The sequence below is a fragment of the Phaenicophaeus curvirostris genome, chromosome 16 (assembly GCF_032191515.1).
Source record: "Phaenicophaeus curvirostris isolate KB17595 chromosome 16, BPBGC_Pcur_1.0, whole genome shotgun sequence".
Taxonomy (NCBI): Eukaryota; Metazoa; Chordata; class Aves; order Cuculiformes; family Cuculidae; genus Phaenicophaeus; species Phaenicophaeus curvirostris.
This window is the reverse complement of record NC_091407.1, coordinates 9907850-9925465: the sequence shown is the minus strand read 5'-3', so window position 1 is coordinate 9925465 and position 17616 is coordinate 9907850. Positions and strand designations below refer to the sequence as shown.

Here is a 17616-nt window from a genome sequence, read left to right as displayed (position 1 = left end):
GACACAAACCGTTTCATGATCCTATAAATTTCATCCACAGAGTCCAAATCACCCAACTCCCACCTTTCCTTATCTCTTTCTCTGTTCAGGAGCCCCAGTGGAAGCAGACAGGACAGTCTGTCAGGAGGGCGGGCTGTGCGTATAGATCTGACTCTTTTTTATTATTATTATTGTTGAAAAACGAAAAGAAACGGGGAAGAGAGAAAACCGGCCCAGGAAGCAGCAGGAAAGATGAATAAGGAAGAATCCCTAAGTGATGGGGGACAGGACGAGAGGGAATGGCCTCAAGCTCCACCAGGGGAGGTTCTGGCTGAACATTAGGAAAAAAATTTTCACGGAAAGGGTCATTGGGCACTGGAACAGGCTGCCCAGGGAGGGGGTTGAGTCACCTTCCCTGGAGGGGTGTAAGGCACGGGTGGACAAGATGCTGAGGGACATGGTTTAGTGATTGATAGGAATGGTTGGACTCAGTGATCCGGTGGGTCTTTTCCAACCTGGTGATTCTATGATTCTAAGAAGTATAAAGGCTGCAGGGCTCTCCAGCAGCCTCCATTAGAGCAGGGTCACCAGCAGGAGCCAACAGATGCTCTTCCTGCCAGACACTTTCACAGAAACTGAAAGGAAGGAGATGGTGGATCCCATTGGAATAAGCCATCACAGAGTCCAGGCACACAGTCCCTCTGCATCCACCGCCAGGGCAATACGGCAATGTCCAAGCCCTGCTGACCTTCAGCTCCTGCCCCAGAGCTCTGCTTCAGGGAAACCAGTCACCTCTCCCACTTCGCTGAAGGGCTGCGCGCCTTGCGTGAACGTCAGTTTGTATCTGAGTCGGATAGGAACCTTCAAGAGAAAGGAATGGAGGGAGGGGGCACATCACTGCAGATTCCTGGGCTTCCTCCAGCCTCATCCCTCCCAGCCTTGCTGCAGTGAGTTACCCTACGAAAGGGGAGAAGGAACGCTTCATCCATGCAGTAGCTCTGCACAGAACAAGATCTGGATCTTCACAACATAGAGTGACTGGGAGACCTGTGCAAGCCCCCTGAGGGCATGCTTGGCCACCCAGTGACAGAGGATTCCATACTGAATCATTGGTCTCGTAATTACTGACCAAGGGCACAGAACTGCCACCTACCACTTGTGCCTTGGGTGGCCCTTTGTCCCGTTAGATCTAAACATCTGCTTGGTCCCTGCCAGGAGAAGTCTCTACAGGCAGGCTGAAGCAGAACCACGCAGGTCCATTTGATCCTTCACATTATAGCTCTGGAAAGCTGCTTCGGTGGGAAAAATGCCTTCCCAGCACAGCCCAGACTGCTCTGTGTCTCCTCTGCATCTCCCCGCTAATACTACTGTCCTCATCTTTCCCCAAATGCTCCACCCGCTGCAGCAACATTCTGAGCGCTCCACCAGTGGAATCAATACCACACAGACCTTAAGTGGATTGGCAAGCAGCAGAACCTGGGATACCACCGCAGGGGGGAGGAAGGGGCTGAAGGCCGGCAGCTCAGAGTCAGATGCTGGCTGTAACTTTATTTTCATGGTCTGAAAGAGAAAACAAAAGGAACAGGTTTGTTTCATGCTGGGAGCATTACAGGGCTAGTTAAAGACAGGCGAGCCATATGCTGTCATTTAATGAAAAGCATGCCTTTCCACAGCCTGCATCTCAAGGCAGATCTTCCCAAATGGACAATTCCACGCTGCACATGTACAAGCAGAACGAGTGCCTCACCCAGGAGGCTAAAGCAGCGGGTCTGGAGCCCTGCCTGGCTGTCTGGAGGCTGGGGACACACCCCGTGAGACAGGCAGAGGGCACAGGCACTGCCACATGACAAGGTCACCGTTTGGAGAAAGGGAGCCGTGCAGTTTCCCATAAGCAAGGCCAATCCTAAGCAGGACATGGCAACCCTTCTCCTCGGGACATTTCTGAGTAGTCTCACTCTCTTCTACTCATCGCAGGCTTCTCACCTTTGGGACTGCAGCCCGGAACACAATGTCCCTAATTGGTTGAGCTGATGTGCTCAGCATAGAAAGAACCATCACCAGCACATCTGGGTGGCCAGGAGCCGGGTCTCTGGAGAAGTGGAGCATAGCCTTGAAACCATTCCTGTCATACACAGTGAGTGGACAGATACTGCCTACCGGAGACAAAAGGAGAATCAGAAACAAAGTATGGATTTCCCTGCCTCCTGAGGGCAGAACAGCGAAGATGGGGTAAGGAACAGCAAAAAGGAAACACGCATACAAACTTCCTCCAGCAAACTCCAGACCAAGCAGCTACAGCGCCTGCCTGTGATTTACATTTTGCCTCTAAGGCACAGAAAGGAATCTGGATCCTCTCTAAAACAGTCATTGCTTTTCTTCACCCAACCCACACAGCATGAAGCTGCTGTGGCTTGCTCCTCTGCACAAGTCACCGAAGAGCTCTAGTAAGCAGTGCTGGGACGCAGGAATCATTGCACTTACTTGGTGTGATTGAAGTTAAGGGGACAAAAAGGTTCTCTAGCAAAGCATCCTGGGAAGTTGGATGCAAAGAGGCAGCAGGCTTCGGCTCATGGCCTAGGCTGGAGAAGGAAGTTTCTGCCATTGAGGTATGTGGAAGATCTGGCAAGGGCAGCTTCATCGGTGATAAATCCCTGGAAAGAAAAGTGTGTAAAAAGATTGTGTTAACTGGGGAGAATACATGGTACCTACCACCTTCTGCCGTGTCCATCTTTTGCCCCTAACCCCTCACCCCACTTACGTTTAAAGAAAGAACCAGCTTACACTCTCTGAGCTCTCAAGAAAATAAAAAACTGCCTCTGTTTGCTATGGAAGAAGCTGCTATTTCAGCATTTGTTACTAACATGAAACCGTTTCAGGCTTTAGAAGCCCACTAAAAAGACCCAACTGTGAGGGTTTTGCCACTTCAGTTCAAGATCAGCTTCTTACTAAGCCAGGGGATTTGTCTCTCCAAGTTTCTGACCCTTGGAAGGTCCTAGTGTGCAATTACAGGTGCATAACTGCTGCTGAAGAGCCACCGCACGGGTGGGTCACTTGCCATCAGAAACCACCTGTAGCTGAGCGGTGTTCCTGAAACTCACTACTGTAAAACAGTATTCCTCACCCCCATAGTCAGACTGCATTATGCTTACAAGGATAATGACTTGGTCCTGCACGGTGGGGAGAGCTCATAAGCCAGGGCCTGAAATTCGTTCTTCTCTAAAGAGCCGTCTTCCCAGCGCTCCTGCGGTCCCTGTGTTTGAGCAGCGCTTCCAGTCGCACCGTTTCCATTGCATACAGCAGGCTGAAAAATAAGGTGCTTCTGGTTCATGCTATGGAGAATCAGCAAAAAGTCAGACCTGTTGTACTGGAAAGAACCTAATTTTTAATAACACTGCTTAAAGCAGAAATGAATGTGAGTTATCTGGTTGCAAACTGTAACTGGGAAATTCACTGCAAAGCAGGAGGATTCCAGTTCTCCTTCAGAACAGAGTGGTGTAAAAAAAGGCTGCCAGAGGAAGCTAAATTAGGAATCGTGTCTGATCTTTGTCCTTTGTGCCTTAGTATCACTCACCTCTGCCAAGCCAAAACTGGCTGGTGGGCTCTGTGCAACAGGAGAGTTGCTGAGACCTAAGAGAGATGCCAAAATGCCACAGATCAATTACAGAAAACCAGGGGCTTCCACAGATTTATAGAATCATGGAATGGTTTGAGTTGGAAGGAACCTCAAAGCCCATCCAGTTTCAACCCCCTGCCCTGAGAAGGGACACCTCCCACTGGATCACCCCTGCAGGGATGGGGCAGCCACCACTGCTCTGGGCAACCTGGGCCAGGGCCTCCCCACCCTCACACGAAAACTTTTCTTCCTGAGATCTCATCTCAATCTCCCCTCTTTCAGCTGCAAACTGTTCCCCCTTGTCCTATCCCAGCACTCCCTGATAAAGAATGACTTGCCATCCCAGTTCTTCCTTTGCTGTCTAACAGCAGTTTGGAGAAGTGGTCTAACACCATTACAGAAACTACATTCTTGAAAACTGATGACACTTCCTATGGTTAAAAGGGTCCCCTTTCTCTTAAGGACTGATATTAAAGTCAAAGTTCTCCTGCGTGCATTAAATGCCACGCACCCTGGTAACGAGGGTAGCACCACATTGAATCACACATACAAACCTAGCAACGTGAACTCCTCCTCGAGCAGACAGGTAGAGGTTGTGCTGCCGTGCCGAGAGGCGGTGGTTACATCTGCAGATTGGTCTGTAAGAGCCTGGGCTGTCGCCTCCAGCTCAGAGAAGTCGATCAGTGTGTAGCTCTTCATACGCCTTGGGGCTGGCCGTTGTGCTTTGGGAACAGCAGGAAGAGTTAAAGAGAACCTTCCTCAGAGGAACAGCATATTTGCGGGTACAGGCACACTCGAAAGGACTCAGGGGTGAAGCACTTGAGGGATATTTTCTACCAGCCATATGCACATGATGGTTACATTGTAGTACTCTTTACTACAGGATTTTCTCCACTTATTCTCCAAGAAGTACTTCCCTTCCCAACTCCCTTCATCCATGACATGCAGGGGCAGCACCATCATGGGATGCTGCAGGATGCTCTCTACCTGTTGCATCAGTGGAGCCGGTGGCTGAACCTCCTCCACTACCGTTTTCATTGCTGGTTATGACCTGCCGGTAGCGTCCGAGCGCCTGGGTAAGCCGGTCATTGGCCTGCAGTATCACAGCTGGGAAACAACGAGAAACAAAACACTGATGCTCTAACAAGAAGGTTCGTCTCACGGCACACCCTAAGTGGCTCCTGAGGAAGGTACAGCACAGCTCAGGATGTGCCTGGGGCAAAGGCAAGTGGGGCAAACTGCTCCTGAGCAATTTTTCATTCCGTGTCTGAATTGCAGCATTTCGCACATTCATCTCTGGATTTCAGCCTCACTCTCATTTATCAAGATCAATTTGAAATCTGATCCCGTCTCTAAAGCACTTACAGCTCCTGCCATCTCTTATGCGCTTTGCTGCTCTCTGCAAGTTTTCCGAGTGCACTCGAATCTCTAATCCAGCATTCCACAGCTGGAGAGCCCTGGCACTCCTGGGTGTGAATGAAGTGTTTGAGGCACAGCTGAGTTCCTGCGCCTGCTGTTTAAGATGCCTGTTCAGCAAGGCACCCCTTCAGTCAGGATGCTGATGCTTAAGGACAGGACTGTGAAATGCAATCCTCCAGAAAGGGCTAAATTTCACAACTGTGGAATTCAGGGACTCTGCTCACATGCCCTCCTCAATGTGTTCCTGAAGAAATCAAAAATGTGTTTTCCCTTGCATTGACAGACAGGAAGAACTTCACCTCTGCAGAGAAGAGACTTCAAAAGCCCTCAGTTCACTAAACACCAGAACTTCCCAAACTCTGAAAACCACCTTGGCCAGAAGAAGCTGGATTCGCTGTTTAACTTTGGGATCCAAGGGAAAGTTTACAGTCTCCTTGGAGAGGACTGGGAGGAGGCTTATGCCACTTCCCAAGGGCACAGCTTAAAGGTGCACATGGAAAGCTTTGCCAGCAGGGCAGCAAGTGCCTAAGCATTGCCCCTCAGCGGGAGGGCATACTCTTCTTGTCAAAGCAAAAGGTAGGTGGACTTAACTGCAAAGAAACCCAAGGGCAGTGTTGGCTTTTACCTAGTGCCTCATCATCATCAACCGTCTCGCTGGCAAGGCGAAAGAGCAGCGGCCTGAGCTTCTCACAGCGCTGAAACAGAGTCTGTGGATACAGGAGAAATTCTTACCCACAAGAATGCCGTTGTCTAAAGTGTTGTTTAATTTAGGAGTCTGGTAGGCGTCCTAGTAGAGTTTCAGGTACTTGATGACCATAAAGGTATCCTGACAGCTCTATGAGTGACTTCAAATGTTTCTTTAATTCCCTGATCCTTACAAGCAGCAGCAGCCTATGAGCTCTGGGTGGAAAAGGAGAATCACAGAAAATGTAGCGCAGGCCGAAGAACCCGCAGCTTTGAGCTGCTCTGGTCAGATCTCATCACACCACTGTACCACACAAGGGGATTCCTGTGTGCTGGAGGAAGAGCCATTTCCCCATAAGAGACCATGAGAAGAGCAGCTAAACCAGACAAACTCAAACCATCACAGCAGGAGCTGGTTTTGTTCCAACTTGCATTATACAGGTACAGGGATCTGTCATTCACCAAATGTGTTGGAAACTCTTTCTGCTGTGGCAATGCTCTTTCCCTGGCAGAAGCCGAGGGCACTGTGCTGCCCCGTGTATCCTGTTGCTCTGGGCCTTCCCAGCCTTTGCCAGACAAAATAACCTCTTACCTGTAGGGTCTCCTGGTCAGCCGTGGATAATTCTTGTCGCTGGTAGTTTTCCAGTAACTCATCCATACGCATAACATTCTCAGAAACTTCACTGATGGTGCTGTCTCTTCTGGATGCCCTAGCTGTCTTCTCTTGTTCCTTTGATGCAAAATGAAATCAAAGCAGATGACAATTTGGCTCATACAGCCCATGCACTTGCTTGGCTGGGTCACTCTGGAGCTGCTTCCTCCTGACATCGTGATAGGAGGCAGCAGGCAGCGCAGGTACAGACTCACCCCCGTCCCTCCCTGTCAAGGGTGAAGACAGAAACCTCCTGCCCCTCTCAGGGCAGTTGCCAAGTCCCCTCCTGCCTGCAAATGCAGCTGCTGAGCCAAGGAGCTGCCGGCTCCTGCCCGTACCCACCTCTTTAATCATGCTCTTGATCAGACGGTTGGCAGCCTGCAGGTCTTCGGAGTGGTCGCTCTTTAAAAGCCTCGCTAGGAGCTGTTGAGGGAGAGCATCGGGCAGCGGTGAGCAGTGGTCTCCAGGCACACATCACAGCGGGGCAGATATTGAGACACCTGGTGTCCTAACAACTTCTGTAACGCTGGGAACAGGTGTGCTCCTGCCCAATAACCTAATCCGGATTCTACTGCTGCCTCTGCCTGCACGCAGTGCTCGGGAACAAGAGCTCTGGCTCTGCAGAACTCCCATAGGGCCTGGAGAAACCTTCCCTCGGGAAAGTTGAATAGAAACAGATGTATTTCAGTAAAAGTTTCTATTTTACTAAGCAAAATGTTCTGGCAAAGCATCAAAGGATTCTCAAGCTGTTGTCCAGCCAGAAGGGCTAGCGTTAGCCTGAGGATCATCTGTCTGAAACAGGAAAAACCCCCATATATGACCAAGTCTGTCTCCTCATCAGCACAAAGCAGGGGTTAGGCATGAAAACCCAGAGGTTTACCTTGGATTTCTCTTCATCTCTATCAAAAATTGAATTCTGAGGTCTTGGAGAAGGGGGAGGTAAAATTTTGTCTTCTGGTACTTTGGGATCTTCTTTTACAATCCCTGGAACGGGCAACAACATTTGTTCAGTGATGCCTGAGCTGTTAAAAACATCAATGCTCAATGGTGCATCCGAATGTGCACCCAATTCCTCCACTCCTCCCCAAGAAGAGATAGAGAAGCAAGAAGTTTCCTTAGCACAGACCCAGACAAAAGCCTTCCCTTTCTCCCTTGAATTGAGCACAGCGAGATATTCAAGGTGTAAACTGAAATTCAGACCTGCTGAGCTCACTGCTAAGATCTCCCCTAGCCACAAGGCCAGCCTGCTCCCGACTCAACAATGCTGTTTGGTAAATCTCGTTAAAGAGGGACACACATCCTTAAGTGCCCAGGCAGACCTGGAAGTGCAGCCTTTGCTCTTTCCTCCTCAGACACAACGTGCCACGAAAAGGCTGAGTCATGGAGTGAAGAGGGAAGATAACTGTGGTTGAAACCATGTCAGTCACTGGAACGCTAGCAAGGAAACTGAAATAACAGAACTAAACCTTGTTTCTTCAGCATCTGATAAGCATCCCGGATTTTAACTTCCCGAGGAAACCAGACCGTCCAACTGAATATCACTTCTGTCACTCTGGACTTGACTTTTTCTGAAGACCAGATTCCATAGTACTGGAAGGAAAACAAACAAGAAGAGTAAAGTGAGACAAAGAAGACTAAACCCAAAGAATCAGAGCCAGTCACGGCTCTTGCCCCAGGCTGTTTGTGGCAGGGACCAAGTAACAACTGGGTTCTTGTCACTTGGTTTAGTGCTGCCAACTGTGCGCCCTGTGCCACAGGACACTGCTCAGCTCCAAGCACCAGAAATGCTCTTGAGCATATGGTAGTCACACAGATACTACATGACTATCGAAATGAAACCATTTCAGAACCTCTCCAATCAGTTATTGAATCCAAAACCAAAAGTAAGTCAGTTTATTTTAGAGAGAACAGTTCTGCGCCTGACATTAAACTCTGCCTTTCACTGCCCACAATGGAAACAGCCCCACTGGCCTCACCTGGACAAATGAAAACTGAACCAAATGAGAAACAAAATCCCTATGTTTTTACAGTGTCTGGAGGTTTCTCCAATTTCTCTGCCTGTTACCTATGAGCACTCAGTTAAATGGAATAAAACTAGATTTTACAGGAGATTCATATCCAGTCCTTGCACTTGGAGGCACTGAACAGGTTCCACTCTACTTCTACATAAGATTAATTCTAAGTTTTCATATCCAGGGTGAAAAAAAGAGTGCAACCTGCAATGACCAGTGTAAACCCCACCACCCACCTTCGGGGAAAGCACTTTAATCAGCTCATTCAGGAACCTGAATTTTGCTATTTCCCTATGAAATCTTTCTCCGCAGTTGTTCACGCAGGTCTCCAGCACCTGCAGAAAACAAAGCAGTGCAGAACAGAAATAGAACACACGGGACTTTGCTGTCATAATACAAATCCAAGAACTTTCTGGCACTGCAGTCGCAAATGCAAGATCCTGAGGAAGCTGTGCAGCAAGAGGAGGTATTTTTCCATGCATCTAGCCTTAAGCAGCAAGTTTGAGACCATCTGCTCTGTTCTACCCATCACCAATAAGTTTTGGGCCGCTGACCCTGTTGTGGGACCAGAGGCTGAGAGCTGCAGACCCCCAAAACCACCCCAGCAGGACAAGGGAAGGAACAGCAGCAGCTCCTCCCCAGGGTATAGCCTTGTCTCCTCGCGCAATGCAAAGTTAAAAGGGAGAGAGATCTAAGAGAAAAAGAAAGGGAGAGACATCTAAGAGAAGAAGAGACGTCTGTACTGCCTCTACCCCCAAACTATATCTCCAAGTTACTGCTGCCTCTGCACGCGGATGAAAGCACTTACTGTGAGAGCGTGGAGAGCTTCCATCTCCTGCGGCGACTGGATTTTATGCGCCAGCAGCCTCAGTGCGAGCAATGGGCTGGGGAGTAGCAGAAGCCAGTCAGACAGCACACAAGTTTCCAGGAGAAACCAAAGCTGCAGAGCAGCTGCCGGACCCCCACCCCACTGCACCAGGACCCTCCCCAGGCAGGGGCTGCGTGCACGAGGGGCGAGAGATGAACCAAAGCAGCTTGTGCGAGCCCACTGCTCTGCTCCAGCCGTTTCCAGCAGCCATCCCCATGGAGTGAGCCAGACAGGATAGGCAAGGGCTTTCTCCGGGCAGGCACAGGGAGACAGAGCTGTCTCTGCGCACTCACAGGAGCTTAAACCCACAGCCCCAGACTGCTGGTGGCTCCTGCACCCATGCCAGAGCTACTTGAGTGCGGGCTCAGGCCTTTGCGCTAAGGAGCAAGGTGATCACTAAGCTTTGACTGGTCATTAGGAAAGGACTAGTTCTTGCTCTTTCCCACAGAGCAGACCGACCGCTGGAAGGCTGGGAGATCCCAGCCGGAGTCTCCCACGTCTCTGAAAGGAAAAGCAGAGGCTGAGCTCACGCAGAAATTCCTGCGGAACCCAAGGCTGGGATCCTGGCCCCATCTCCCAGAGGCTGCCAAGGGCCCTGGGGCAGGACCTGTGTCCCACGGGCTGCAGCAATGGGTGTCAGAGCCTCTTCCTGGGCACCAGCTTCCACCATATCAGGGTACACATCTCTACAGCTTATGTACCCATCCCCAGGCAGGTTCTCTCTGGAGCAGCAGAGCCAGCGAGCGCTCCTGACTGTCTCTCCAGGCTCACAGTTCCCGTTCCCCCCCACAGCCGTGGGAGCAGCTCAGGGCCAGTTGCACACAAAGAGCCGTCTGTCTGCCTTACCCTTCTATGTCAGCGTTCACCTGGTCACAGAACTGCTGGATGCATTCCCAGTTTTCCTCAGAGATATTTGGGTCCGTAGCTTTATCTTACCCAGGGGAGAAAAAGAAAAGGAAAAGCAAACCCAGCCTCAGTGTAGGTCGAGCAACGCAAGGCAGGAAGCAGCTCAGCACTCGCTGCTGCCAGCTGCTTCGGGACTTTTGGTGAGAGGCAGAAATGGGAGACACAGGACGAGCAGGAAAGAGCTGCTACTAAAACCTGCTTAAAATCAGAATCCCAAGTGCACACTCTTGAGGAATTGAAGTAAATGGGAAGTCTTTTTCAGCTGTGTCTGGTCCACAGCCTGGTACATGAACAGCAGTGGTAGGAGTGGGGCTGAGGATGGAGGAGGGATGGGGAGCAGGAGAGCCAGAAAGTTAAGACAGCACCCAAAAACATCCCCCTGAAGGAACCCTGTGGACCCTTCCCAGTGGAGCTGAAGCTGCTCCGGTGCCCACCCTGTCGGAGCCAGCAGCAAAGCCAGCCCTGGCCCCTGGCCCCCAGCCCTACTCACTGAGCAAACGCTCCAATATCCCAGCACCAGCCATGGACTCTGTCTCTGCTCCGCCCTGCTGCAAAGCAGGAAGCAGATCCACCCGACGTCGTTCCGTGCACACTGTTTCTTGCCCTTGTGGAGAGCCCACACGAGTTCTCCTGGTGTGGAAATGTACACTGTGGGTGTGGGTTGGCTCAGTAAAACCTCCCGCCTCTCCGGCTGCTCCTCCCCTCGCTGGTGTGCAGAGCAAGTGCGGATTGGCAAGAACAGAATCAAAAGTCACCACATTAATAATTAAAAGATCTTCACCCGAAAGAGGAAATAACATCACAGTCTCCTGGGCAGGGATATTTTTAGCAGAACCATGCACGTTACACTGTAGACATGGAGAAGAGTCCCCCTCTCCGAGCACCTCACTTGGCCTGCCACAACAGCAGGGAAGCTATAATATACATAATATATTATATACACAGCTTTACTTATATAAAAATACTCTCCGCACAGTATTAGTCACTGGGGACCTTTGCAGTTGTAGCTGTGGGTACTCCAATGGTGAAGCCATCACCTAAAGGAGACCGATCACTTGAGACAAATCACACTGGCATCAAAAACAGCACTACTCTCTGTCCACACGGTCTGAATGTAAACGCTGATAGAAGTCTCTCTCTTTCTCCCAGCCTGGAAACCAGGCTGTTTGCACAAGACGGAAGCAGAAGGACAGCCTCAGATCTGTGTTTGGCTCTTCTCCCAGTCAAAGTGGCTCATGTTTAGTGCAGTTACATCCAGATCTGGAAACAGCACAGCAACACCCGCCTGCTTTAACGCCCGGCTCATCTGATCAAAGATAACCACACAGATCAAAAACCTCAGCTCTAGGACAAGGACCCGCGCTGCCTACGCCGTCCAAGTCCATGGGCTGGCTGCGGGTGTCGTTTCTGCCTCATGTCAGCCAGACAGTGCTTTGCGTATTCGTCCACACACTTCTTTGGGTCCCAGAGTCACCATCATCTCAGCAACGCTTGGTCCATGCTGGAAACACAGAAGAAGTCACTGTACAAACACGAACTTACCGTTTCAGCACGTGTTTATGCATCACCATGAAGGAAATGATAGCGATTCACTATCAGATTGCTGCCAGACCAAGGGGCAGGGGTTGCTGAGCCATCTCAAAACAAGGGTTTGGGGTTTTTTTTTCCTCCTGAAGTAAATACTAAGAACAGCCAAACTGCCCAGGATTGATGCGAGGGCCGAAGCCAGGATCAGGCTTTGAAGAACTTCTGTAAAACTTGGGTTTGAACTTCATAAAAGCAGATGGCACTTAAAATTCCAGTTTTGCCCAAAACCTACAACCTTGCCAACATGCCCTAAAACAGCTGGTCCAAAGGATCTTCTAACCACAGATTTGTGACAAGCGTATTTGTATTTTGACAACTTTGGCCCTTCTGAAACTCTGTCCGCCCTTTCTCCCCAAACTGCTGTGCATCGGTACATTTGCTCATAACAGGAACCGAGGTCAGTCCTTGCAATACACCCAGACCCCAGTATCTTGCTAGTAGAGAGAAAATTTTTGTTTAACAAACAAAAATTAAAGGTCGCAGTCTCAGAACCTGTATTTCTTACCTGCTGCCCACTGAGGGCCAAGCGGAGGAGCTTCATCATGCTGCTGTATTTGGTCTTTCTGGTTTGCTCCTGCAGGCTTCTCAGCAATTTGTTCAACTCCTCCACACCCAAAACAGCTCCTGGCTTTGTCATGAGCCTTCAGGAGAGAAGACGTCCTTACAACCGGATGGACAAAGCACGGAAATCCCACCCAGGAACAACTTCAACGACTCCCAGGTGGTTGGGTGGGACTGCTTCACCTCGATACCGTTGCTGAGGCTCTGCTTGGCAAAGCCACAACTTTACTTCACCAGCACGAGGAGCAGAGCTTGTTCAGAAACATCAAGTTTAAATACATGGGTGGGCAGGTGTGTGCAGAGACACTGACACTTACCCTAGGACCAGCGTTCCTATTTCATCTGCTTCTGCAGAAATTGCTTCTAGCTGCTCTCGGGACACCGAGGGCCTCACCCATAAGTAAGAATAATCAGACGACACCAGGTTCTTCAAGAAGCTGATGTGACCCTGGAGAGAGAAAGCAAAGCTATCAAGGCTGAGGATTCAGCTGTGGGGAGCAACACATCCTGTGGGGGCTTCACACACAGCTCCAGAGGGTGCAGGCACATGACTGCCTAGCACTCTGTACCGAAACCACACAGGAAACATCAGCCACTGACATTTCAGCAGCTGAGTTTTCACACCCGTAACCAGCCGGGATGTGCAGGGACGCAGAAGTGGCCTGACAGGCCATGCCTGTCGCCAGCTGCAGAGCCGCACACAGGCTGACTCAGAGTTAGGTCGGGGAAGTGGCTCGTCATGTTCCTCTGCCACCTTTCAAGAGTGGGAAATCACGAGTCGCTGTCCTGCTGCCTCAGTGAAGCCCTCACACTGGAGCAGGATTACAAAGACGGCTTTATTCTCCACAAGGAACACGCCAGATACCACAGCAGCACTCCAGGGGCAGACTGGGAAACGGCTGGGCTCACCCTCCTGGCACTGGGAAAAGCCACAAGATCTTCTGTTCCCTGTACAGCCAGCACTGCCACTTAAGCAAGATCAGGCACCACAAACCCCACCAGTTCAGCCAGGAGAACTTCATCCACCTCTGCAAGGAGGCTGCTTCTGCTGGCTTGGCAAGGTATGGATTGAGCTTACGGCTTCACAAAGGCCACCGAGATGTTCACCACGCCCATTTGTACACATGAGCTACCTCTCTCACTGGATTTGAGAGGTTGGCACGCACGCACACCACCTGAGCTGGCAGGGAGAGCCGGCTGCTGTGCACAGAGCAGAGCCCGGGCTCAGCCGAGTCTTCAGCCAGGAACCCCCCCAAAACGGTGAGACGATGCTACCACTGCTCCTACTTTTCTCAGCAGGAGGACTCGCTCCACATACTCCTTTTCTAGAACCTCTTGATCCACTTGCTGATCCCCGTAGGTGTGCTCCACCAGCAACTGCAGCTCTCTGATCAGCTTCTGTCGCAGCCCCATGTGCTCAACGTGACGGGCAAGGTGGATTCTGTAACAAAGAAAGCTGCTTTTCAACTCCTTTGGGTTAGTCTGGATCTCATCACCCTAACCTCACAACATTTAGCTATTAAAACCATCAGAAGAATACCATCAAGACCCAAATAGACACTCTATAGGAAAACCTTAAGTGCCAATGCATCACGGTGAACAAGAGACGTGGTGACTCGGCAGCACAACACCCCTGTGGCTCACAAGTGCACTTCCAGCAGTGCCCTCTGGAAGTGTTGCCTCATTTCAGATGTTATTTTGGGTCTAAACCAAAGACCCTGCATTCTCCCAGCTCCACACCACTTTCCCCGGTTTTCACAGAGCGCTCCACACCAGTGTCTAAGCCCAGGACAGGAGAGGAGACGGGAACAGCGTGAGCAGAGATGTCACTGTAGCACAGTCAAAAAGCTGCTGCACCAGGACCTTGTTTGATCCAACAAACGGAAGTGCCAGACAAAGCCAAGTGCTAGGGACAAATGCTCACTGATGTAAAGGTGATTAAAGTCACCACTGATATTTATACCTGTTGAATTCTGGGAGTTTTTCCAGATCCAGGAGAGCAGAATGAGTTGTAATTCTGCCTATTTCGAACTGTGAGGTCAGCTCCTCCAACGTCCTCCCCATCTGTTTCTCTGCAAAACAACCCAGGAGAGAATAATACACACTCTCTCTCTGGCAGGGAATGACATGTGTCCACATGTGGATGGGAAGGGAATTTGCTGTAGGACACACAGGACGCTGACCTTTCCCTGAGTGCCGGCTCTGCTACTGAGCTGGTGAGAAACTGGAACCTGGGCCATTCTGCTGGCTCTGCAGGGGAACGCTCCTCACATCAGCCAGCCAAAAAGCAGCAGCGCTCAGCCAGGAGGCTCCACTGCCCAGGAAAGGTTTCATTCCCAAGCAGAGTTCGCAAAACATGAGTTAATTTGTGATCCCCACACAGCAAGTGTCATTGACTTAACTCCTCACAGTCTTTCCAGTAAAACAAGAAGTGTGACACACACAACACATGACGTTGCTGTTATTAACCACAGAATACAAGCTTTCTCAGAAGTTCATGGTCAGTTTCTTCTGCCTGAGATGAACGTTGTCCCACATGGAAATCCATCAAACATCAGACTCAATTGGCTGCAGAGAGCCAGGAGGATTCCCACCACTCCAGCTGACCACCCAGCCTTTCATAGCTCCGCGGGAGCCCTGGTGGCACTTTGGTGACAGGCCGGTTGCCTGACACCCAACTCCTGATCCCTTCAAACACTGCCAGACCTCTCTGTTATTAAATAACCCTCACCCACTCCCCAAAGTCTGCATCCAGAGGTGCTCTAGCAACCACTGAACCTGCACTGCTGTTACCTGCGAATCCGGAGCCACAGTTGGTGATGATGTCCAGCAGAGCCTCTGGCAAGTAGCCATCCCGAGCAAAACGCCCCAGGGAGATGTCCCCCTGCCTTTTCGACAGCTTGCTCCCGTCTCTGTTCAGGAGCAGCGGGAGGTGACCAAACTGAGGGGGGTCCCAGCCAAAGGCTTTGTAGAGAAGGAGGTGCTTGGACGTCGACGTCAGCCACTCGGTGCCCCGCAGGACGTGGCTGATGCCCATGTGGTGGTCATCCACCACGTTCGCCAGGTGGTATGTGGGGAACCCATCTCCCTTGAGAATCACCGGGTCACCTTCCACATCAGCCACTTCGTGCTTCTTCCAGCCGTAGATAAGGTCCCGAAAGGGCTCCACCCCCTTCTCCAGACGGAAGCGGACAACCCAGTCGAGGCCCTGGGACAGCTTCTCATCCACTTCTGAGGGCGTCAGGTGCCGACATCGGTTGTCATATCTTTTAGAACGGAGAACAAAGGTCTCAGTTCAACACCAGCCAAACTCCATCAACCACTTTCACATCCCAAGAACTCTAACTCAGTCCCTGAATTCTAGCTGTAATCTACCCGCTATGTGTCCAGTGAAACCACCTCATCCCTGAAGGCCACTCCCCCAGACCTCTGAGGGCCACACTGGCTTCTATCTCTCTCTGGGCAGCAAGTTTCGATCCTATTGCCATGCACTAAATTTCTGCAAGCATGCGGCACAGAGGGAACCACCCAGCAGACACAGAATCCCTACCGTGGGGTCTGCTGGCTCCGCACAGCCTCCTTCTTCAGCAGCTCCAGGCGCTGAGGGGTGCAGAAGCAGCGATATGCTGCGCCCCTCTCCAACAGCTTGGCGCTGGCGCTCTGGTAAAGCTCAAGCCTGTGGGACTGCTGGTAGGGTCCAAAGGGGCCACCGCGGCGAGGACTCTCATCAGGGGGGATACCTGAAAGATCATCAGGGGGATACCTGGAGTCTGGCAGAGGGGAACCCACCCTCGGAGCCCACTGAATGCAGAGGAGACAGCAAGGCTACAGAGAGTCCCCAAAGACAGGTTCTGCTCCAGGGTGGGCAGCAAACGGCATCCGTCTCGTGGAGGAGTCAGATCCCCCTGGGCTCAGCAGCAAAGAACCCTCAACATCTTCAGAACTGAGATCACAGTGTGCGAAGCAATGAGCAAAACAAAGTTCCAAAACCCAGGGAAGAGCGGAGCAGCACCGTGCTCAGAGCGCAGTGCTGTGGTGTACCCAAAGCAGCACCTGCCCTGCTCACAGAACAGGGCACTCATATCGCAGAAATACAACGAGACCAGAGCCAGTTATTTTACCTACTCCAAATTCAGTACCTGACAACAAAGTCCCAGCCCTGCCTGCCCATTAACGGCAGCACCCGTGGGACCTGGCTTCACGTTTATCACAGTTCTCTATTCCAAAACCACCCTCACTTTGAGCTCTTAAATTCAAAAAGATTCAGAGGATTCAGAATGAAAGCTGACTCCTCCAGGTGCCCTTTAGCAAACGCTCTGTATGCAAACACTGCATCTACTCACAGCAAGATCTGTCTGCTCTGACCTCTGCCTCCCCATCACCCCCTATCTTACAGCTGCACCTTGGGCGGCTCCCACAACCTCGGATCCCTCAGCCGAAAGAAACCAAGGCCCGCGGTTATTCCTGCTGCAAGACGCTCCCAGGGGGCCTCTCCTGGTGCCTGCGAGAGGAACGACCGCACGGCCGCTCAGTCCCCACGCGGAGCGCCGCACCGCTCCGTCACGCACAGTCCTCTCCCTCTCAGCTCGGGCACTGACGGTCTCTACAAAGGAATCCCTGCCCCGCGGGCGGTGTCCGCGCGTACCGGCCCAGTCCAGCAGGTCCTCGATGGCCTCTGCGGCGCCCGGCACCACGCGGGCCTGGTCCGTGTCCTCCACCCGCAGGACAAAGGCCCCACGGTGCCTCCTGGCGAACAGGTAGTTGTACAGGGCGGTGCGGAGGCCGCCCAGGTGCAGGAGCCCTGCGGGGTGAGGAAACGGGGGAGAGGGCGGCCGTTAGGGCGGCGGTGACGGCACCGGGGAGGGCGCGGGGTCGGTCCCCAGAGCCGCCGGCGGTACCTGTGGGGCTGGGCCCGAACCGCACCCGCGGCGGCCCCGCCATCCCGCCGCGCCGACCACGTGACCGCCGAGCCACTTCCGCCCGCCGCGCGTTTAGCCTCCGCAGCTTCTTCCGCCCGATCCCGCTCGGCCAATCGCCGCGCAGCAGCGCCTCCCACGTGACCGCAGCGCCAGGCCGGCCGGCCAATCGCAGCGCGCGGGGGCGGGGCGGGGCCTCCCCTCCCAGCGCGGGAACGAGAGACCCGCGCGCTGTGAATCACAGAATCATAGAATAGGTTGGAAAAGACCCAGCGGATCATCTAGTCCAACCATTCCTATCGAACACTAAACCATGTCCCTCAGCGCCTCGTCCGCCCGGCCCTTAAACCCTTCCAGGGAAGGTGACTTAACCCCCTCCCTGGGCAGCCGGTTCCAGTGCCCAATGACCCTTTCCGTGA

The 17616-nt window shown here is 52.0% G+C and overlaps 2 protein-coding genes across 3 annotated transcripts; both read right to left on the bottom strand.

Annotated features, from left to right (window-relative positions):
- Window positions 1–21: 21 nt before the first annotated feature.
- On the bottom strand, window positions 22–10739 carry GGA2 (golgi associated, gamma adaptin ear containing, ARF binding protein 2). Its single transcript, XM_069869898.1, has 17 exons — window positions 10624–10739; window positions 10074–10158; window positions 9168–9243; window positions 8596–8694; window positions 7814–7937; window positions 7228–7331; window positions 6690–6770; window positions 6288–6425; window positions 5637–5718; window positions 4580–4699; window positions 4147–4314; window positions 3551–3606; window positions 3129–3280; window positions 2461–2630; window positions 1963–2132; window positions 1429–1539; window positions 22–840 (listed from the first exon to the last, which is right to left on the bottom strand). The coding sequence occupies exons 1-17, from the start codon at window positions 10655–10657 to the stop codon at window positions 730–732; spliced, it is 1881 nt and encodes a 626-aa protein (XP_069725999.1). The 5' UTR covers window positions 10658–10739; the 3' UTR covers window positions 22–729.
- Window positions 10740–11062: 323 nt separating this feature from the next.
- Window positions 11063–17272, bottom strand: EARS2 (glutamyl-tRNA synthetase 2, mitochondrial). Of its 2 annotated transcripts, XM_069869900.1 has the most exons (9): window positions 17180–17272; window positions 16927–17082; window positions 15832–16021; window positions 15075–15547; window positions 14245–14353; window positions 13569–13722; window positions 12599–12729; window positions 12226–12361; window positions 11063–11634 (listed from the first exon to the last, which is right to left on the bottom strand). In XM_069869900.1, the coding sequence occupies exons 1-9, from the start codon at window positions 17220–17222 to the stop codon at window positions 11551–11553; spliced, it is 1476 nt and encodes a 491-aa protein (XP_069726001.1). In that variant the 5' UTR covers window positions 17223–17272; the 3' UTR covers window positions 11063–11550. The 2 variants fall into 2 exon arrangements, with proteins under 2 accessions (XP_069726001.1, XP_069726002.1); XM_069869901.1 differs by lacking the exon at window positions 16927–17082 and having other exon boundaries at window positions 17180–17247.
- Window positions 17273–17616: the final 344 nt, after the last annotated feature.